Here is a 23,622-nt window from a genome sequence, read left to right as displayed (position 1 = left end):
CAATCACACACACACTTCACCCAAACACTACACAACTGAACCACTTCAACACAATCACACACACACTGCAGCCAAACACTACACAACTGAACCACTTCAACACAATCACACACACACTACAGCCAAACACTACACAACTGAACCACTTCAACACAATCACACACACACTACACCCAAACACTACACAACTGAACCACTTCAACACAATCACACACACACTGCAGCCAAACACTACACAACTGAACCACTTCAACACAATCACACACACACTACACCCAAACACTACACAACTGAACCACTTCAACACAATCACACACACACACTACACCCAAACACTACACAACTGAACCACTTCAACACAATCACACACACACACTACAGCCAAACACTACACAACTGAACCACTTCAACAGAATCACACACACACTACAGCCAAACACTACACAACTGAACCACTTCAACACAATCACACACACACACTACACCCAAACACTACACAACTGAACCACTTCAACATAATCACACACACACACACTACACCCAAACACTACACAACTGAACCACTTCAACACAATCACACACACACACACACTACACCCAAACACTACACAACTGAACCACTTCAACACAATCACACACACACACTACACCCAAACACTACACAACTGAACCACTTCAACACAATCACACACACACTTCACCCAAACACTACACAACTGAACCACTTCAACACAATCACACACACACTACAGCCAAACATTACACCACTGAACCACTTCAACACAATCACACACACACACACACTACAGCCAAACACTACACAACTGAACCACTTCAACACAATTACACACACACTACACCCAAACACTACACAACTGAACCACTTCAACACAATCACACACACACTACACCCAAACACTACACAACTGAACCACTTCAACACAATTACACACACACTGCAGCCAAACTCTACACAACTGAACCACTTCAACACAATCACACACACACTACAGCCAAACACTACACAACTGAACCACTTCAACACAATCACACACACACACTACACCCAAACACTACACAACTGAACCACTTCAACACAATCACACACACACTACACCCAAACACTACACAACTGAACCACTTCAACACAATCACACACACACACTACACCCAAACACTACACAACTGAACCACTTCAACACAATCACACACACACACACTACACCCAAACACTACACAACTGAACCACTTCAACACAATCACACACACACTTCACCCAAACACTACACAACTGAACCACTTCAACACAATCACACACACACACTGCAGCCAAACACTACACAACTGAACCACTTCAACACAATCACACACACACTACACCCAAACACTACACAACTGAACCACTTCAACACAATCACACACACACTGCAGCCAAACACTACACAACTGAACCACTTCAACACAATCACACACACACTACACCCAAACACTACACAACTGAACCACTTCAACACAATCACACACACACTTCACCCAAACACTACACAACTGAACCACTTCAACACAATCACACACACACTGCAGCCAAACACTACACAACTGAACCACTTCAACACAATCACACACACACTGCAGCCAAACACTACACAACTGAACCACTTCAACACAATCACACACACACTACACCCAAACACTACACAACTGAACCACTTCAACACAATCACACACACACACTACACCCAAACACTACACAACTGAACCACTTCAACACAATCACACACACACACTACACCCAAACACTACACAACTGAACCACTTCAACACAATCACACACACACTACACCCAAACACTACACAACTGAACCACTTCAACACAATCACACACACACTACAGCCAAACACTACACAACTGAACCACTTCAACACAATCACACAAACACTACACCCAAACACTACACAACTGAACCACTTCAACACAATCACACACACACTACACCCAAACACTACACAACTGAACCACTTCAACACAATCACACACACACTACACCCAAACACTACACAACTGAACCACTTCATCACAATCTAGGGATGTCCTGTGAGAAGCTAGTTAGACTGGGGGTGTGTTGTGATGTCTTGATAGGGTTGTGTAGTTTATCGTTTGATCTCCGCTGTGTATATATACACACAGGGGATATTTATATATGCAGTATACATACTTTATTTTATTTTTATAATAACTCCGGTGACGTTTGTCTGTTTTCTCTCTCTCTTGGACTTTCCCACTGTACTGTCGTCAACATAAAATAAGAAATATGATCGCTCCGCTCCTCTATAATGCACTGGAAGGATTAATAAATCTCAGCCTTCAGGAGTTTGGATGAAAAGTATCCGCAATGCAGACATAAAATAGAAATGTTTAAAAATAAATCTGAAAACATTTGTTTATTTTATGAGATCTGTGTGTGTGTGTGTGTGTGTGTGTGTGTGTGTGTGTGTGTGTGTGTGTGTATAACTGTGTAATAGATGAAAGGAGATTTTAGAAGGCACAGCTGTGCCAGAGAGAGAGAGAGAGAAAGTGTGGTCACATGAGTGGCTTGCGAGCCTCTGATTGGCTTATCAGGTCTGGTTCAGTACACTACCTGACAGAAATTTTGGTGGCCCATTCAAGTTTTAAGAACAACAAATAATAGCTTCATTTCTAGCTGATCATTTGGTATCAGAAGATAAATGAAAGGCAAGGGCCTCTAGATGACGCTTATTTGAGCACAATAAAATCTGATCATGTCTTGATTTTGACTGATTTCATCAGGACAGTAATATCTGACTCTGCTTAGACTAAAGTCTCATCACTGAACAGAAATAATGTCCAGTATAGAATATAAAGTCCTGCTGCAGTGGAGACAGAATGAATATTGTGTCTGACTCCATCATGAGCTTGGAGGACTGCATCCATACATCTCTGACATGACTCACATCACTGATTAATAAAGTCATCTGGAATGAAGAAGAAAGCGTTCCTGCAGGACTCCCAGAGTTCATCAAGAGTCTTTGGATTCATCTTCAACGCCTTTTCCTTCATCTTACCCCTGACATGCTAAATAATGTTCATGTCTGGTGACTGGACTGGCCAATGTTGCAGATGGCTGTTGATGTTGCAGATCTCTCGCACGCCCCCATACTGAATGTAACCCCAAACCATGATTTCTCCTTTACCAAAACTAGATTGATTTCTTTGAGAATCTTGGCTCCATGCTGGTTCCAGTAGGTCTTCTGCAGTATTGGTGATGATTGGGATGCAGATCAACAGATGATTCATCAGAGAAATCCACCTTCTGACACTCCAGATGATCAATTAGAAGTCAAGTTATGATCTGTTGCTCTTACAACTGGGATCCACCACAAGAGTTCTGTCAGGGAGTGTGCAATGCTTTGTGAAATCTCTCTTTAGCAACAATAACAAACAATAATACAATGTACTGTATGACGATTCACACATCATATTATCTCATAAATGACTCGCAATAAGGCATCGCAATATACTGTAGTGCTCATATTTTGGGTGAACCATCCCTGTAACCCATATTCAAATTAAATTTGATGAAGATTCATCCATTTGTGTGTTCTATTAAACCTGCATATTAAGCTAAAGTTAAATGTAATTAAAAATTAAATATGTTTTGTGTAAACAAGCCTGTTAATGTGGAATATACATGAGACAATGTACATGAGACAATGTGGATGGATGGATGGATGGATGGATGGATGGATGGATGGATGGAAGGAAGGAAGGAAGGAAGGAAGGAAGGAAGGAAGGATTGATGGATGGATTGATGAATGGATGGATAGACAGACTGGATAGATAGAAGGATGGATGGATGGATGGATGGATGGATGGATGGATAGACAGACCGGATACATAAAAGGATGGATGGATGGATGGATGGATAAATGGATGGATGGATGGATGGATGGATGGATGGATGGATGGATGAATGGATGGATGGATGGATGGATGGATGGATGGATGGATGGATGGATGGATGGATGGATGGATGGATGGATGGACAGACCGGATAGATAGAAGGATAGATAGATAGATAGATAGATAGATAGATAGATAGATAGATAGATAGATAGATAGATAGATAGATAGATAGATAGATAGATAGGTTTGTTTTTGCGTTGTTTTATGTCTTATTCTATTTCATGTAGATTAGCTGTTCATTTACCAAAACAATCACTGTAAATAGCTGATCTCAGAGATTAGATTGAGAGGCACTTACTGGTCTAATCCAACATCTGGAGATTGACGATATATTGCTGTTTATTTTATATGCTGTATATTGCTTTGTCTGAGCTAGAGGTGATGTTGTGGTAAACCTGTCATTAGGACACAAGCGTCAGGAAATGAGGAAAGACGAGTCTGCTGCTGTTAAGCTGTGTGTCAATGGGAGAAAACAAACCCGGGCGGGACGTCCAGAGGCTCAATGCAGGCGTCCTACTGAGCTGAGAAACACACCGCCCAGGTAATCTCTGTGTGTCTGTCAGTCTGTCCAAACACACACACACACACACACACACACAGACACACACACACACACACAGACACTGACCCGCTTGACACTATAATGCAGGGGTGTCAAACTCAATTCCTGGAGGGCTGCAGCCCTGCAAAGTTTAGTTTCAACCCTGCTCCAACACACTTACCTGTAGGTTTCAAACAAGCCTGAAGGACTCAATTAGTTTGATCAGGTGAGTTTAATTAGGGTTGGAACTAAACTGTGCTGAGCTGCGGCCCTTTTGGAACTGAATTTGACACCTGTGCTATAATGACTATGAGCTTTGTGTGCTGCTGCTGTTGTCAGGGTGTTGCAAGATGTTAATATTTTAACAATGCTGTTGTTAGGGTGCTTCAGTTTTGCAGGTCACTTTTATTCGTTCATTCGTTTCAACTCCACACAATTAATTCGTGTCATGCAAAATTGATGTATAATAAAAATGGTTAACAAATTACATTTTGCACATATCTATAATAATTGTATTTTTATGATGCAGAATTGTCGTATAACATGCAAACTCCACACAGAAACGCCAACTGAGCCGAGGCTCGACCCAGCGACCTTCTTGCTGTGAGGCGACAGCACTACCTGCTGCGCCACTGCTTCGCCATACTTATTTGTATATCTTAGAAATTTAACCATTGACTTGTATTTTAAACATATGATTTAGATTTACATATTTAAATTAGAAATTAAATCTGCTTACAGTGCGTTAGAGTAGGCTTTGTGTGTCAGGAAAGCAAGTGATTAAACTATACCTGTCAACATTGGGATATAAAAGTATGGGAGACAACCCCAACAACCGTTACAAATATGGGGACGAAATTAGCTTCAAATGATAGAATACATAACAAACATTAGAAAATTGAAATGGAAATAAAAGGTTTAGCCTATTAATATCAATTTACTGATCACACCAGTGTGATCGTATGATTCAACGGGTTAAAAGCGTGTGATTTTTTTTTAACTGTAATTATTCAGCAATTCCTCTGCCTACCACTAGAAGGAAGCTTGTGTACCACAGTTTGAGAACCACCAGTCTATATGATTTATTTATAATAGAGTTTGTAAAGTAACATCTACTGTTGTTCAGTGGTTATATTGTCTGAGAGACTTGCTTTGTTGACCAGACACTTGGATCTAATTGTATTTGCATTGTAAAACTTAAATAAAAATGGACATGTATTATTATTATTATTATTATTATTATTATTATTTCATGGTTTAGGTGTTTAGTTACTCTCCCAAAATCACTCCACATAAGGTCACTCATAACATGTGCACAGATTCTGTCTGGCCCTGGTTGTAAGCCATCATTTTTTACAGTGCACACTGACTTCAAGTGTACATGTCATGCAAAGGCATCAGAAGAGTGAATAGTGTTGAGGCAGCAGCAGCAGCTCCTGTTTGTTTGCCCGTCGATCGTGCTGCTCATTCTCAGTCCGCATGATTGGACTGAAGTGATCCTGGATCTCGTCTCATTAGAGCAGCAGCTCACGGGGTCAAAGGTCGCCTCAATAACTGCAGCACAAATCAAGCTGGCCGCCTCAGACTTCAGTGCTCTGATTCACAAAAACATCCACTGATTCTCCTGCTGATCCAGAACAGGACTTTTTAACCTAATGTTGGGTCAATTATGGACAAGCCCATTCTTTGGCTTACAGTGTTGCTTAAATTGAATTGAAAACACAATATTGGGTTAAATATAGACAAAACTCAACTGTTGGGTTAAAACGTGTCAGTTAAAGTGAACTGAATACCCAGTATTGGGTCAAATATGGACAAATTGATTCTTTGTGTTGAAACATGTCATTTAAATTGAATTGAAAGTACAATTTTGGGTCAAATATGGACAAACCCATACTTTGGGTTAAAAAGTTTCATTTAAATTGAACTGAGCACCCAGTATTGGGTCAAAAGTGTACAAACTAAAGTGTTTGGTTAAAATGTTTTAATTAAATTGAATTGAAAGCACAATGTTGGGTCAAATATGGATAAACCCATTATTTGGGTTGAAAAGTGTCATTTAAATTGAATTGAAAACACAATGTTGAGTTGAATATAGCACACCCAATCATTGGGTTAAAATCTGTCATTTAAATTGAATTGAAATCACAATGTTGGGTCGGGAATGGAAAACCCATTAGTTCTATAAAAAATGTTGTTTAAATTGAATTGAAAATCAATGTTGGGTTAAATATGGACAAAACTAAACTGCTGGGTGAAAACAAGTCATTTAAATTGAAATGAGCACCCAGTATTGGGTCAAATATGGACAAACCTAAGTGTTTGGTTACTTTTTTTTTTGTATTTAAATTGAATTGAAACCACAATGTTGGGTCAAATATGGATAAACCCATTATTTGGGTTAAAAAAAGAGTCATTTAAATTGAATTGAAAACACAATGTTGAGTTGAATATGGCACACCCAATCATTGGGTTAAAATCTGTCATTTAAATTGAATTGAAATCACAATGTTGGGCCAGGTATGGAGAAACCTATTCTTTCTATTAAAAATGTTATTTAAACTGAATTGAAAATCAATGTTGGGTTAAACATAGACAAAACTCAAATGTTGGGTTAAAACGTGTCTTTTGAAGTGAACTGAATACCCAGTATTGGGTCAAATGTGGACAAATTGATTCTTTGTGTTGAAACATGTCATTTAAATTGAATTGAAAGTACAATTTTGGGTCAAATATGGACAAACCCAAGTAGTGTCATTTAAACTGAATTGAAATCACAATGTTGGGTCAAATATGGACAAACCCATTCTTTGGGTTTAAAAGTGTCATTTAAATTGAATTGAAAACACATTGTTGGGTCGGGAATGGAAAACCCATTAGTTCTATTAAAAATGTTGTTTAAATTGAATTGAAAATCAATGTTGGGTTAAATATGGACAAAACTAAACTGCTGGGTGAAAACAAGTCATTTAAATTGAAATGAGCACCCAGTATTGGGTCAAATATGGACAAACCTAAGTGTTTGGTTACTTTTTTTTTGTATTTACAGTTTTTTACAATTGCTATGACACTTTTATCAATACATTTAACAAGTTTCCTAAACTCTTAACACAGTTAGCACAACATCCGTCTTCGTGGGCTATACAATTAACACATTTCTTGTTGTTTTGACACAAAATGCATCCAGTTAACACAAATTTAAAATGCTTTAACTTCTTTTACACACAAGCACAACCAAGAACAAAACAATGTAATTTTACAGTCAAATTTACAAATGCTTTAACACAGTATGTCAGAACAGATAACACCATGTTCTAAACAGAAATTATATAGGATAAAGTCAAAAGGAACAGCTGTTCTAATTGTGAATTGAAACACAAGTTTATTCCCTGTATTTTATTCAATTGCCAATGAGAAACAGCATATTGCGGTTATATAAATAAATAAATAAATAAATGTATATATATATATATATATATATATATATATATATATATATATATATATATATATAACTGCAATATGAGTCTCTCATTTATATATATATATATATATATATATATATATATATATATATATATATATATATATATATATATATATATATATATATATATATGACAGCTGATTCCCATCTAGAAAGCACACTCATGTCTTGTTTTGGTTTTTCCAATCACATGATCATGTTCTAATAGAGGACTCTTGAGGTTTTTGAAAGGAACATCAAAGAACTCTGTCACCAATACGTCCATGTAAGATTATGCAATACAGTCATTACTGTACTATACACAGTGTGTTTTGCAGTAAACTACTCTTTAAACCTGGAGTTCATTAGTACATACAGTACAGTACAGCATTTGCATACACTGTGTCTAATTACTTTCAGAGAGTCATGAAGTTAGAGGCCAATCAAGTACCACATGAAATTTTCAATGTTGACAAGGCTGGGGATGTCGCCGTAGGAAAAACATAATAGGCCAAAGGGCCACAGTTACCGTGCCGGGCCAAAGAAGATATCAAGTATAATGTGGATGAGAACATGTGGCAAAAGACCGGGCAGTATAGAAGATTACTTTGTTATTTTATTATAATTGTGGTGCTTTTCCTGTTTGCAATGATGTCCTTCTGCAAAAAAAGTCTGTACTGCAGAAATTCTGTGTCTGTATTTTTTTTACATAAACTGTAAATTTTATAAAGCAATTTTTTTTTCTTCGTTTTGTATAGAATTTTTGCCGTAAACGAAAGAAAATGCATGCATTTACTTAACCCAACGAAACAAAACTGTAACGAGACTTCAAATATAAGGGCAGAGCTGACACATAAACTAATGGAGTTTCTGTAAAGTCAGCTGATGATAGTGTTTTTATTGTCAGTGTGTTCTGATTGACAGAATGTTTATGTTGGAAGAGAACATGTGTTTGTGTTTTGAACAATAATTTCATTTTGAAACATGATTGCAGTGTTTTGTTAGACATGGTGTAGTGTGTTCGTTTATTATTGTATTTTGAAAAGTAGTTTAGAGGTTTAGTTTACAATGTGTGATTTTGAGCATAAAATTAACTGTTTTGCCAATTGTGTATTTTAGGTGTGTTGTTGCGTTAAGAGTTTAGCAAACTTGTTAAATGTATTGAAAAAAGTGTCATAGCCATTGTAAAAAACTGTAAAATGAATTGAAAGCACAATGTTGGGTCAAATATGGATAAACCCATTATTTGGGTTAAAAAGAGTCATTTAAATTGAATTGAAAACACAATGTTGAGTTGAATATGGCACACCCAATCACTGGGTTAACATGTTTCATTTAAATTTAATGGAAAACAATGTAGGGTCAGGTATGGAAAAACCCATTCGTTCGATTAAAAATGTTGTTTAAACTGAATTGAAAAATCAATGTTGGGTTAAATATGGACAAAACTAAACTGCTGGGTTAAAACGAGTCATTTAAAATGAACTGAGCACCCAGTATTGAGTCAAAAATGGACAAACCTATGTGTTTGGTTAAAATGTTATAATTAAATTGAATTGAAAGCACAATGTTGGGTCAAATATGGATAAACCCATTATTTGGGTTAAAAAGTGTCATTTAAATTGAATTGAAAACACAATGTTCAGTTGAATATGGCACACCCAATCATTGGGTTAAAATCTGTCATTTAAATTAAAATGAGAACCCAATGTTGGGTCAAATATGGACAAACTCAAACATTGGGTTAAAAAGTGTCATTTAAGTTGAAATGAAAGCAAAATGTTGGGTCAAATATGGAAAAACCCATACTTTAGGTCAAAATGTGTCATTTAAATTGAATTGAAAACACAATTTTAGGTCAGATATAGACCAAACACATGCATTGGATTAAAATGTGTCATTTAAATTTAAATAAAAACACAATATTGGGTCAAATATGGAACTGTTGGGTTAAAAAGTGATTTAAATTTAACTGAAAAACTTATCCCAACATTCACATTTGACCCAACATTGTGTTAAAACAGCATTTTTAGAGTGTTGCAAAGCCCAACTACTACCTTAATAACTATAGGAATGTATTGAGTCAAATGTCATAGTTAATGCTTCATTACTAGAGACAATTGCCCATAATTGTTCAGAGTGTAGCCATCATCCCTCGTCCTACATTTGTTTTCCTCTTAAATATCCTGTTACATTCAAAAACCCGTCACATTATGCAGGTAAAACAGCATGCAAAGAGCGTTTGGTGTTGACGTGAGGCCCTGAATTGAGTGACTTTTCAATGTAAGCTTTGATTTGCATAACAAATGGAGCTGCGTGCTGCAAACCTCATGTTTGTTTTTCCTACTATGGACATCAAAGGTTAGCAATTTCCAACATTCTTCAAAATATCTTCTTTTATGTTCAACAGAATAAAGAAACTCATAATAACCACTTGAGGCCGAGTTAATGGCGAGTGCATTTTAATTTTTGGGTGAACTATCCATTTTACATGATCTTTACACTAAAGAAAATATGAACTGATCACTGAGGATCAAATATTTACTGCATGACATCCCCTGTAGGAATGTTCATATATTAAAATGGCTACAATCAATTAAGTATTGACTTAAATCACACTCTAGAAACAAACATACAGTGCATATATATATATATATATATATATATATATATATATATATATATATATATATATAAATATAAACTTTTCTTCAGCTTAGTCCCTTTATTTATCAAAGGTCACCACAGCGAAATGAACCGCCAACTATTACAGTATATGTTTTACGCAGCAGATGCCTTTTCCAGCTGCAACCCAGCACTGGGAAACACCCATACACACTCATACACACTCACTTTTAAACTTATTTAAAAGTGAGTTCATCAGTTTCCCTATAGCGCATGTGTTTGGACTGTGGGGGAAACCGGAGTACCCGGAGGAAACACACGGCAACACGGGGAGAACATGCAATCTCCACAAAGTGTAAAGTGTAATATAAATTTCATTTAAAAACCAACCCAATGTTGTGTTTGTTTTTACATTTGGTTAAAACAACCCAACATTTTATTAAAATTTAGTTTAAATATGCTTACATTTTAATAAGTAGCCTCTAATAAATGCAGGGTTGTTTTAATACAATGTTGAGTCAAATATGAACAAATCCAACCATTAGATTAAGTATTAAACATTAAATATTTGACCCAACATTAGGTTAAAACAACTCAGCATGTATTAGATTGTGGTTATAAGATAAAAGATATTACCTTTGTTATATGAGGGGAAATGCTGAGTTGCATAACCTAATGTTGGGTCAAATATGGACAAACTGAACATTTCATTATTATATATTCTGACTGAGTAGTCTCTGTCATAAGCATCATGTGACAGCTTCAGTGTGCTCCTGTCCGTATGGCTTGAACTTTTTCCATGATGAAAATAACTTCATATAATTTCAGGCTCTTTAGGCTGTGATTTAATTACTCAGAAACAGCTCCTGACATTTGACTACAGGCCTCAGATCAGTGCTTGTGTTCTTTAAACCATCTGAACATTGATATCGGATGATCTCACAGTCATTACAGTTCAAGAATCACATCCACGATCAAGTCGATTAACGTCAATCGGACTCAGCGCGAGCTAATCAATATGCAGTGCAGATCTCTAAGCTTTCACACACAGTGTTTGTCTTTCACCTTTACTGTCTCTCCGTGCTCATGTATATATATAAGACTGAGCTCCAGAAACACTCACACAGGGATAAATGTCATTAAAGCAGGGCCTTATGATCCCGTTGTGCATTGATTTGCAGAGACAAAAGATGCTTGTCTTCATAATATTTCTTCAACATTTCGGCTGACGTCAAATCGCGAGTAACTCAATATCAGTTAATGCGATAAAGGTAATGACAATAACATCAAATAATTTGGTGGAGCAGACTCAGGATCAGCTGCAACTGGGCTCAGGTCTGCTAAATATCACTCTTGAATAACTCTGAGTTGTTTTAACTCAACGTTTGGTTAAATACGGACAAACCCAATTGTGTGGTTTTCACGTGTCATTTAAATTGAATTGAAAACATCGGTAACACTTTAGACTAAGTGCAGTGTTCACTATTAAACAGAGGCTTATTGTTATATGAGATATGGGCTGTTTATAAAGTACATTCATTCATTTTCCTTCAGCTCAGTCCACAGCAGATGAGCTGCCATCTATTCTGGTATATGTCTTATGCAGCGGATGCCCTTTCAGCTGCAACCCAGTATTGGGAAACACACACACTCATACACTACAGCCAATTTAGTTCATCAGTTCCCCTATAGCGCATGTGTTTGGACTGTGGGGGAAACCGGAGCATCCAGAGGAAACCCACACTAACTTGGGGAGAACATGCAAACTCCACACTGTAATCATACCCAATACATTCTAATAAATGCTGGACTATTCTAACCCAATGCTGGGTCAAATATGAACAAACCCAAGTGTAACGGAGGCCAGCTAGTAAGTGCTGTGCAGGTAAACCTCACTGCTTTGACCGCTAAAGGTGCTCTAGTGACAATCGCTAGAGGCCATGGTCTTTAGCCTCCTTGTTAGAGCAAACGACTGTCATGCGGAGGGTCGCTGGTTCGATTCCAGCTCAGAGCGGGTTGAGTGGTGTTGGACTGGTGGGTTACTCAAGCATTGGGTTGAAAAATATAATTTAAATTCAATTTAACAAATTAACCCAATGTTGGGTTTGTCCATATTTGACCCAACGTTGAATTAAAACAACCCAGCAGTTAATTAGAATGTATAAATGGAGTCAATGGTTACCCATTTCTAACATTCTTCAAAATATCTTCTTTCATATTTAACAGAAAATAGAAAGTCATGAAGGATTGAGACGAGTAAAGGGTGAGTAAATATTACACTGTTTTCACTTTTGGGCACTCAAAATGATGGGTTGTTTTATCCCAACGCTGGGTCAGATATGAACAAGCTGCACAGTTGGGTTAAAAAATATTATTTAAATTTAATTTTCAAAAATGTACCCAGCGATGGGTTTGTGCACATTTGACCGATCATTGAGTTAAAACAACCCAGAATTGTTTAGTGTATGAATGTCAGTGGTTACCAGTTTCTAACATTCTTCAAAGTATCTTCTTTCATATTTAACAAGAAATAGAAACTCATAAAGGATTGAGACGAGTGAAGGGTGAGTAAATATTACACTGTTTTTACTTTTGGGCACTCCGCTGGGTTGTTTTTACCCAGCATTTGGTCAAATATGAACAAACTGCACAGTTGGGTTAAAAAATATTATTTACATTTAATTAAAAAATAAAACATCATTGGGTTTGTCCGTATTTGACCTAGCGTTGAATAAAAGCAACCCAGCATTTTTTAGTGTATGGATCTCAATGGTTACCCATTTCTAACCCATTCTACAAAATATCTTCTTTTATCTTCAACAGAGAAATGAAACTTTTTCTTGTGAGGACTGAAGGGTGAGTGAATTATTACACAATTTTCAGCTTTAGTTGTTGGTTTGTTGTTTTAACCCAATGTTGGGTCAACAATGAACAAACCACAAAGTTGGGTTGAAAAATGTAATTTTTTTTTAATTAACCCATCATTAGGTTTGTTTGGTTATATTTGAGCCAGCATTGAATTAAAACATCCCAGAATGTTTTTGTGTATGGATCCTAATAGTTACCCATTTCTAACATTCTTCAAAATATCTTCTTTCATATTTAACAGAAAATAGAAAGTCATGAAGGATTGAGACGAGTAAAGGGTGAGTAAATATTACACTGTTTTCACTTTTGGGCACTCCGCTGGGTTGTTTTTACCCAGCATTTGGTCAAATATGAACAACTGCACAGTTGGGTTAAAAAATATTATTTGCATTTAATTAAAAAATAAAACATCATTGGTTTGTCCGTATTTGACCTAGCGTTGAATTAAAGCAATCCAGCATTTTTAGTGTATGGATCTCAATGATTACCCATTTCTAACCCATTCTTCAAAATATCTTCTTTCATATTTAACAGAAATAGAAACTCATAAAGCATTGAGACGAGTGCGGGTGAGTAAATTATTACACAATTTGTACTTTTGGGCACTCAAAATGTTGGGTTGTTTTAACCCATCCTTGAGTCAAACATAAATACAACCGTTGGGTTAAAAAGTGTCATTTGAATCCGTATGTGACAACTCTGGGAAACAACGGCTCATTATAGTTTAGAGTGGATGAAGGATTCCTTTAATCATCTGAGGAACATTTTGTAGAATGAAAGATTGGATGTTAAAGGGTCAGTTCACCCACAACTGGCAATTCTGTCATCATTTTCTCACCCTTCACTTGTTCAAACCCCGTTTGACTTTCTTTTATTCTGATGAACACAAAAGAAGATATTTTGAAGAATGTTAAAAAAAAACCTGTAACCATTGACTTCAGTAGACCCTAAGAAATGCTGGCTTATTTAAATCCAGTTCGAGTAAAATATGGACAAACTTTAACATTTATTTATTTATTTATTTATAATTTGGTCTGATAAATTTTTAAAATTAACCCAGCACTAATGTTTAGTCCATATTACACCCACAATTGGGTTGAAATAACTCAAAAATGGCAGGTTATTTCAACCCAATTGCTGGGTTAATTTTTAAATTAAATTATCGTTCATTCATTTTCCTGCAGCTCAGTTCCTTTATTCATCAGAGGTTGAAATGAACCGTCAACTATTTTACACAGCGGATGCCCTTCCAGCTGCTACCCAGTAATGGGAAACACCTATACACACTTATGAACCGTCAATTATTTTACTCAGCGGATGCCCTTCCAGCTGCTACCCAGTATTGGGAAACACCCATACACACTCATTAACACACACACACACTCATACACTACGGCCAATTTAGTTCATCAGTTCCCCTATAGCGCATTTGTTTGGAATGTGGGGGAACCGGAGCACCGGAGGAAACCCACACCAACACAGGGAGAACATGCAAACACAGAAATGTCAACTGACTCGAACCAGCGACCTCCTTGCTGTGAGGCAACAGTGCTAACCGCTGAGCCACTGTGCTGCCATGAATTAAAATAGGACCAAATTTAACCCAGTGTTTGGGTTAGTCCATATTTCACCCAATTTTGGTTTAAATAATCCAGCATTTCTTAGAATGTTCTTTGGTGCTCAACTGATGAAAGAAACTCATAAAGGTTTGGAAATACTTGAGGGGGAGTAAATATTGAGCACTCTTTCAATTTTGTGTGAACTACCCCTTTAAATGTAATTCATGAACAGCTCTAATCATATACATCCACCATCCCCGCGCAGCGCGCTCTCAGACGGCCACACACACATGCATGCACTCTCAGAAAATGACGTGTACTACATGTTCAAACTATTTTTAATTAGTTGAAACAACACAATTATTTAGTTTTGGGGGGACAACTTAATTGTTTTACGTTCAATACACACTTTTTTTTAAGGTAAGTGGTTGTAAACAATTCATATAGACTGAATTTAAACAAATTAAATGTAGTAATGTTCAAATTAATGAATTTGTTTAAATTCAGCTCATATTATATTGCATTGTTTGCTGCTATACACGCCTTAAAACAGTTTGTAAATCCAATGAATCATTTATAAGTGCTTGTTGTCACAGTGCAAACTGATTGTGTGGAACCCTGCATCTTTAAAGTGCGCAAACACACACCTGTCTCCGCGAAGCTGATGATCTCCGACGTCTCTTCCTCCAGCTCGTGCATGTACGCCGCGTGCCCGTCCAGATTCGGGATCTCCACCCGCCCGTCCTCGCGCAGCTTCCCGGCGTGCAGCTTCTTGAGCGCGGTCACCATCGCCGCCTTCGGGATGGGGTGTGTGATGTTGGGTCTGTCCCGCATCTGCAAGCGGCTCAAAATGTGTCTCTTCACCGCCTCCAGGAAATCCCCGTCCGCCGGTCCATCCGTCTTGGGGAGCCCGCAGGACGCGCAGCTCGTGCTGGTGCTCGGGGTCTCGGTGTCCGGTGCCGGTGTGCCGCGGATGGAGGACAGGACGCAAACTAAACAAAGCACTTCAAACATCAAGCTTTTCATCTTCCAGGATGCGAGCTGGATGGATGGAAATGAAAGTTCTTATCCGCCTTGATTATTTGTCGCTCTTTTGTTTTCCCTCTAATTAAAAAAAAGTGTAAGATCCACTGCTAGAGGTCCGGGCTTGGGGAGTGATTAAAACACAAAGCAATTAATCCCGGCTTATGGATATCCCGGACACACAGTGATGCATTCAGTCAAATTCTGCTCGATTGATTCTCCATTTGAGTGAATAATAAAGTCTTGCTTTCAGCGGACGCACTTTTACGCACGAGCCTGGCGCGTCATGGCATGACTGGAAATCTCAGCATTACGCGTCAAATAAAAACCCCACAGACTAAACAAAGGATCTGTTATGATTCCTTCACTCTGCTAACTTAAAATCCTCCATGATGATGATGATGATGGGAGAGAGTGTGAAGCAGTCACCCGCGGAATTTCCAAATAACCATTCGCCTTTTATGTTTGTTAGTTCTTCAATAAAAAATCCCGTCCTCCTTTGTTGGACATTTTGACTTCCAGTGAAGGTTTCCCAGACACTTCTTCATCATCGCTCTCGGTGCTCGGGATGCTGTGCGGGAGCTTCTCTCTCTCTCTCTCTCCAGCGAACAGACATTGTGCCGCTTCAGAGCCGCAGGAAAGTTTATATACTGGACTGAAGGACCACGTGGGACGAGCAGCAACTCCAGAGGATTATAAAGGTATCTGATCTGACTGAGGAAATGTGCCAGGACTAATGCGACATTTCAGAGCATTTTAATTTTAATGCAATTCTCATTCAAATGTTGCACAATAACAGAAGTCACGAGAGTCATGCGTTTAAATTAGCCAATAAAAGTGCGCAATATTAAACAAGGCAGCATCTATTGATGATAACAATACAAAACGTGCATAATGCCGAACATGCGTATTTTAAGTGATTGTGCATTATTTTATTGAATAGAATTTAAAAAACGCACGAAATGTGTGTGTGGAAAGGATGGAGCATCCTCTTTGACTAAAAACATTTATAGGCAGCAGGTTTCAGTCATGGAAAGCAAATGAGCGACACTTTTTAACAGGTTTGAGTGATTGAACGTGTGAACTCGTAAACTTGTCCAGCAGGCGCCAGAGGAGCTCATCTAAAAATCACTGACCTGCTAAACTCACAGATACTGCTTCAAAAGCACCACTTTTACATAGTCTGAGCTTTAAAATAGGCTCTATAATATAAAGTACAGCTGTTTTTAAATGAAACAACGTGCAAATATTTTTAAAAATGCAATAAAAGGGCATTTGAACTCAAATGAGAAGTGATTTTAGATTTATGTAAATAAAAATGAATAGCGCATCACTGATGGAGTTTAAAGTTGTAAAACAGCGCCACCACTCGCTAAAACAAGACATCACATGTCATGCATACTCCGTCACCTTGGAATTGGTTCTCGAGATTGTGTTGGTTTTGAGATGTTGAGTGTCAAAGTTATTGCAATAAATATAGCAAACAGTATGTGTCTAACAGTTTTCTTTCCTACATTAACATGACAGAGACCCTAAATATACTCTAAATGCAAATTATCAAAATTCTCTTACATTTGCAAATTGGAGTTTATGTTGTTTTGACTCAACATTGGGTTAAAACAACCCAGCATTTGATTAACTTTTAGCTTAAATATGCTTCAGTTTTAATACGTAGCCTCTCATAAATGCTGGGTTAACCCAGTTTTAAGTCAAATATGCACAAATCCAATTAGATTAAGTATCAAACATTAAATATTTGACCCAACGTCAGGTTAAAACAACCCAGCATTTGAGTAACTTTTAGTTCAAATATGCTTCAGTTTTAATAAGTGTAGCCTCTAATAAATGCTGAGTTGTTTTAACCCAATGTTGGGTCAAATATGAATAAACCCAACAATTGGGTTATAAAGTGTAATTTAAAATACATTAAAAAATATAACTCGATGTTGCATATATCCATATTTAACCCAGCATTCGGGTAAAACAACCCAGCATTTTATTAACTGTTAGTTCAAATATGCTTTAGTTTTAATCAGTAGTCTTTAATAAATGCTGGGTTGTTTTAACCCAATGTTGAGTCAAATATGAACAAACCCAACCATTAGATGTACTCAGCTTGATTATAGTGTGGTTATAAGATAAAAGATGTTACTTTTGAAATATGAACAAAAATGCTGGGTTGCATAACCTAATGTTGGGTCAAATATGGACAAACTGATTTCATTATTATATATTCTGATTAAGTCTCTGTCATAAGCATCATGTGACAGCTTTACTCTGCAAAACAATATGTGTCTAACAGTTCATTACATTAACATGACAGAGACCCTAAATATACTCTAAATGTAAATTATCAAAATTCTCTTACATTTGCAAATTGGAATTTATGTTGTTTTGACTCAACATTGGGTTAAAACAACCCAGCATTTGATTAACTTTTAGCTTAAATATGCTTCAGTTTTAATACGTAGCCTCTCATAAATGCTGGGTTGTTTTAACCCAATGTTGAGTCAAATATGCACAAATCCAACCATTAGATTAAATATTAAATATTTGACCCAACGTCAGGTTAAAACAACCCAGCATTTGAGTAACTTTTAGTTCAAATATGCTTCAGTTTTAATAAGTGTAGCATCTAATAAATGCTGAGTTGTTTTAACCCAATGTTGGGTCAAATATGAGTAAATCCAACAATTGGGTTATAAAGTGTAATTTAAAATACATAAAAAATATAACTCAATGTTGCGTATATCCATATTTAACCCAACATTCGGGTAAAACAACCCAGCATTTTATTAACTGTTAGTTCAAATATGCTTTAGTTTTAATCAGTAGTCCTTAATAAATGCTGGGTTGTTTTAACCCAATGTTGAGTCAAATATGAACAAACCCAACCATTAGATGTACCCAGCTTGATTATAGTGTGGTTATAAGATAAAATATGTTACTTTTGAAATATGAACAAAATTGCTGGGTTGCATAACCTAATGTTGGGTCAAATATGGACAAACTGATTTCATTATTATATATTCTGATTAAGTCTCTGTCATAAGCATCATGTGACAGCTTTACTCTGCAAAACAATATGTGTCTAACAGTTCATTACATTAACATGACAGAGACCCTAAATATACTCTAAATGTAAATTATCAAAATTCTCTTACATTTGCAAATTGGAATTTATGTTGTTTTGACTCAACATTGGGTTAAAACAACCCAGCATTTGATTAACTTTTAGCTTAAATATGCTTCAGTTTTAATACGTAGCCTCTCATAAATGCTGGGTTGTTTTAACCCAATGTTGAGTCAAATATGCACAAATCCAACCATTAGATTAAATATTAAATATTTGACCCAACGTCAGGTTAAAACAACCCAGCATTTGAGTAACTTTTAGTTCAAATATGCTTCAGTTTTAATAAGTGTAGCATCTAATAAATGCTGAGTTGTTTTAACCCAATGTTGGGTCAAATATGAGTAAATCCAACAATTGGGTTATAAAGTGTAATTTAAAATACATAAAAAATATAACTCAATGTTGCGTATATCCATATTTAACCCAACATTCGGGTAAAACAACCCAGCATTTTATTAACTGTTAGTTCAAATATGCTTTAGTTTTAATCAGTAGTCCTTAATAAATGCTGGGTTGTTTTAACCCAATGTTGAGTCAAATATGAACAAACCCAACCATTAGATGTACCCAGCTTGATTATAGTGTGGTTATAAGATAAAATATGTTACTTTTGAAATATGAACAAAATTGCTGGGTTGCATAACCTAATGTTGGGTCAAATATGGACAAACTGATTTCATTATTATATATTCTGATTAAGTCTCTGTCATAAGCATCATGTGACAGCTTTACTCTGCAAAACAATATGTGTCTAACAGTTCATTACATTAACATGACAGAGACCCTAAATATACTCTAAATGTAAATTATCAAAATTACCAACGTCAGGTTAAAACAACCCAGCATGTATTATAGTGTGGTTATAAGATAAAATATATTACTTTTGAAATATGGACAAAAATGCTGGGTTGCATAACCTGGGTCAAATATGGACAAACTGAACATTTCGTTATTATATATTCTGATTAAGTGTCATAAACATCATGTGACAGCGTCAGTCTACAAGACAATATGTGTCTAACAGTTCCCTAAATGTAAATTATCAAAGTTCTCTTACATTTGCAAATTGGAGTAAAAAAAAAACAACAGAAAATGCAGAAGCTTCTAATTCTGAAAAGTAAATGGGATTATAGGATTTGTCTATGGCAGATCATTCATTGAAGCATTACTTTTTAACAAATGCAATCAAACACACATATATCAGTGTTGTAACAATATGATGATGCTTGAGAAAGTTAAATTTTTGCTTTCTATACTATTTATTTTATGTTTTAGGATATTTTTTCATGTTCAAATTAAGCCTGTAAGGCTGTGCTAAATATTTTATCCAGTGCAGATGTTAATTGTATGTAATTAATATGCTAATATTTATATAACTTTATGATTTATATTAATTATTTAAGTACATTTACTGAATTAAATTAAGGATGCCGTGGTGCAGTAGGTAGTGCTGTCGCCTCACAGCAAGAAGGTCTCTGATTCGAGCCTCAGTTGGCGTTTCTGTGTGGAGTTTGCGTGTTCTCCCTGTGTTCGCGTGGGTTTCCTCCAGGTGCTCCATTGATCAGTGAAATATGGACAAACATAACAGTCAAACTCATTCATTTCCCTTCAACTTAGTCCCTTTATTTATTCAGGGGTCCACAATGGAATGAACCGACAACTTATCCAGCATATGTATTACACAGGGGTGCACAGTGGGTAACACATTCGCCTCATAGCAAGAAGGTCGCTGGTTCGAGCCTCGGCAGGGTCAGATGGCATTTCTGTGTGCATGTTCTCCCTATGTTGGCATGTTGGCGTGGGTGTCCTTCGGTGCTCTGGTTCGAGTTCTGGCTGGGCCATTTCTGTGTGGAGTTTGCATGTTCTCCCCGTGCTGGCGTGGGTTTCCTCCAGGTGCTCCGGTTTCCCCCATACACCAGCACGGGGAGAACATGCAAACTCCACACAGAAATGGCCCAGCCAGAACTCGAACCAGCGACCTTCTTGCTGTGAGGCAACAGTAACTTACTAACCAATCACCATATCGCCCTTGTTAACGAATAAATTAACAAATTAATTACTCGTTCAACAAACACAATGTAGCTACAATTTGAATTGTAAGCAATTGTGAATCAAAGTAAATGTGCATCAAGCTGAATAACTTTGTTTAAATGTATATGAATAATAAAAACGATCGTAAAATTGTCCATATATGGCGTGATGGCGTCACATCCTCGTGATTTGAATATCCTGTGGGCGGGGCGGTGAGGCTGTACGGGAGTAGTGGAGCAGATCCCGGGTGACAGAATTATGTTTTAACCGTTTACATGCGCGATTAAAGTCTCAAGCTCTTCACAGATCAAACTTCAGGTGAGTGGTGTTTCACAGACAATGCGGGTTTGCTCAGTTTGCGAGTGTTTTAGTCAGTTTAGGCAGGCGAGAACTCTAGTTTTGAGGTATTTCCTCGGTTTGAGGCGCCACTGTGCCTTTGTGGGAAAACTTTTGTGATTGACAGGTTTGTCATCCAATGAGAGTGCGAGTAGAGTAGCGTCCGCCTGTTATGTTGTCGTTTGAGCTAATCAGGAGTTAGAGAAGGCGGGCTCTTGCGGATAACAATGAGGAAGGGGTGGTGTCCGCGGACTGGAAAAGTAAAAATCGCTTTAATCTGTTTAAAAACAGGTTGCTTAAAAGGTTTAATGTGTTTTTTGGTGGTATTTATTGTTTTCTGTTGCTAACCTGTGTTTATGAGGTTTGTTCAAACAAGAACTTTGGCTGTAAAAGTGCAGTGGTACGATTACTGTGTAACGTTACCATAATAGTGAATGATTACCAAATTCAAATACAGCACCATGGTAATATTGTGGTGCTATAATACAAGACCATGTAGAGTATGTTACTGTTTTATTTTCATTTTTTCCAGTCTCAAATATTAAAAACGCCCAAAATACACTTTTAAATGTTTGTTTATCTCCCAAAGTGGGTAACAATGACAGGGGGGTCGCTTGAGGATTTCCAAAAGTCAAATTAATTAGATTAAATTATAAGAATTACCACATTTTTACTTAAGTATGATTTTTTTAGTACTCTTTCCACCACTGATAGTTACATAAAACAGCAACAACATGCAAATAAAAAGCCATCAGCCTAATAATTTCTCATAGGATTGTGTGTTAGTTTATGTTGTACTTTAGATTAACAACACAGATTGATTTTAGAGCACCTGGTTAAACTTTCGGACACCTTTATAGCAATCAAATACATTAATAAAATACTTAACACGCCACAACTGAACATTGAGGATCATCTCTGAGTGGTGGTCTCCAAAAAAAGTGAGTACAATTTACATAATTATAAAAACGAAGTCGACTTATAATACTTTGTTTTATTTAAAGTTTTTTTTTTCAGTCTAATATACTAATAAACTTCCTAAATACACTTTTAAGTGTTTATTTATCTCAGTGGTTCCCAAAATGGGGGTCGCGGGAAAATGACAGGGGGTCGCTTGATGATATCCAAAAGTCAAATTAATTTGATTAAACTATTACAATTACCATATTTTATCCATAACCCACAGAAGATCAAAATAGTAGTTAATAGTTACCAGTGGTGTAAAGGAACAAATTACAAATACTCAAATTACTGTAACTGAGGAGTTTTTCTTAGGAATTGCACTTTACTAAGTACTTTTACATTTTTAGTGCAGTATCGGTACACTGAAAAAAGTGTTGCATGCAGAACTGTTGCAAACAATTTGTTTGTGTTGAATTTAAACAAACAAATTAAGTTTAGTAATGTTCAACTTAATTTGTTTGTTTAAATTCAGCCCAAATAAATTGTTTACAACCTCTTAACGTAAAGAAATTGAGTAAATTCAAGGAATCATCTTTGAATCGTTTTTTTCAGTGTACTTTTACTCCACTACTTTCTTTCAAACTGCAGTCACTACTTATTATTTCCTGTCTATGAGGATTAGAAAAATCAGTCCAATCTAATCGCACATCAATTAAATGCCTTCATACTGAACTACCTTAAGACATGCAGCAAACTATTTGGAAGCATTAATAGTGTACAAGAAGATGCTTTACACCAGGGGTGCCCAAACAGGCCAATGTCCTGCAGAGTTTAGCTCCAACTTGCTCTTGCCAGAAGCTTTGTAGAATACCTGGAAAAAGCTTGATTAGTTGGTTCCAGTGTGTCTGATTGTGGATGGAGCTGAAATCTGCAGGACACCAGCCCTCCAGGATTGAGTTTGGGCACCCCTGCTTTAAGGGCAATGACCCAGAGACTGTTGAGATTGCATGTCACTGATGGGAAGATGGCAGATTTTGACTGTATGATGACTGAAATGGCCTAAACGATAACTAAATGCACTACAGAATGTTACGTTTACAACGCATCAACCATTTCCAGCCTAGTACTCAATACTCTACTTTCAAAAGG

At 36.7% G+C, this 23,622-nt stretch overlaps 3 protein-coding genes and 1 long non-coding RNA gene across 27 annotated transcripts in view; 2 read left to right on the top strand and 2 right to left on the bottom strand.

Moving 5' to 3' along the window:
• LOC101887111 (inhibin beta B chain) overlaps nt 1–16,686 on the bottom strand; it is a 30,695-nt gene extending 14,009 nt beyond the window's left edge. The window contains exon 1 of the mRNA XM_087274288.1: nt 15,692–16,686. Coding sequence (XP_087130414.1) covers nt 15,692–16,070 — 379 coding nt within the window. The 5' untranslated portion in view covers nt 16,071–16,686. The remainder of the gene's footprint in view (nt 1–15,691) is intronic.
• LOC147834931 (uncharacterized) overlaps nt 1–17,563 on the top strand; it is a 182,724-nt gene extending 165,161 nt beyond the window's left edge. For 3 of the 21 annotated variants that reach the window (XR_015502982.1, XR_015502976.1, XR_015502994.1), the window contains 7 exons: nt 4,391–4,526; nt 12,844–12,880; nt 13,146–13,181; nt 13,441–13,473; nt 13,727–13,763; nt 14,020–14,054; nt 15,918–17,555. This is a non-coding gene — a long non-coding RNA (uncharacterized LOC147834931). Of the gene's footprint in view, nt 1–4,390; nt 4,527–12,843; nt 12,881–13,145; nt 13,186–13,440; nt 13,474–13,651; nt 13,803–14,019; nt 14,104–15,734 lie in introns of all 21 variants that reach the window. The other 18 variants (XR_015502978.1, XR_015502974.1, XR_015502993.1 and 15 more) reach the window with 11 other exon arrangements.
• The window catches only part of traf3ip2b (TRAF3 interacting protein 2b), an 872,991-nt gene that overhangs the window by 553,382 nt on the left and 295,987 nt on the right, over nt 1–23,622 (bottom strand). The window lies entirely within an intron of this gene.
• Nucleotides 21,419–23,622, top strand: part of ralbb (RAS like proto-oncogene Bb) — a 12,793-nt gene continuing 10,589 nt past the window's right edge. For all 3 annotated transcript variants that reach the window (XR_015501874.1, XR_015501875.1, NM_001002123.1), the window contains 1 exon segment: nt 21,419–21,552. The gene's annotated coding sequence lies outside the window, so the exon portion shown is untranslated.

Source organism: Danio rerio, chromosome 11, assembly GCF_052040795.2.
Source record: "Danio rerio strain M-AB ecotype USA chromosome 11, GRCz13ab, whole genome shotgun sequence".
In the NCBI taxonomy this organism is placed as follows: Eukaryota; Metazoa; Chordata; class Actinopteri; order Cypriniformes; family Danionidae; genus Danio; species Danio rerio.
This window is presented reverse-complemented; position numbering and strand designations above follow the sequence as displayed.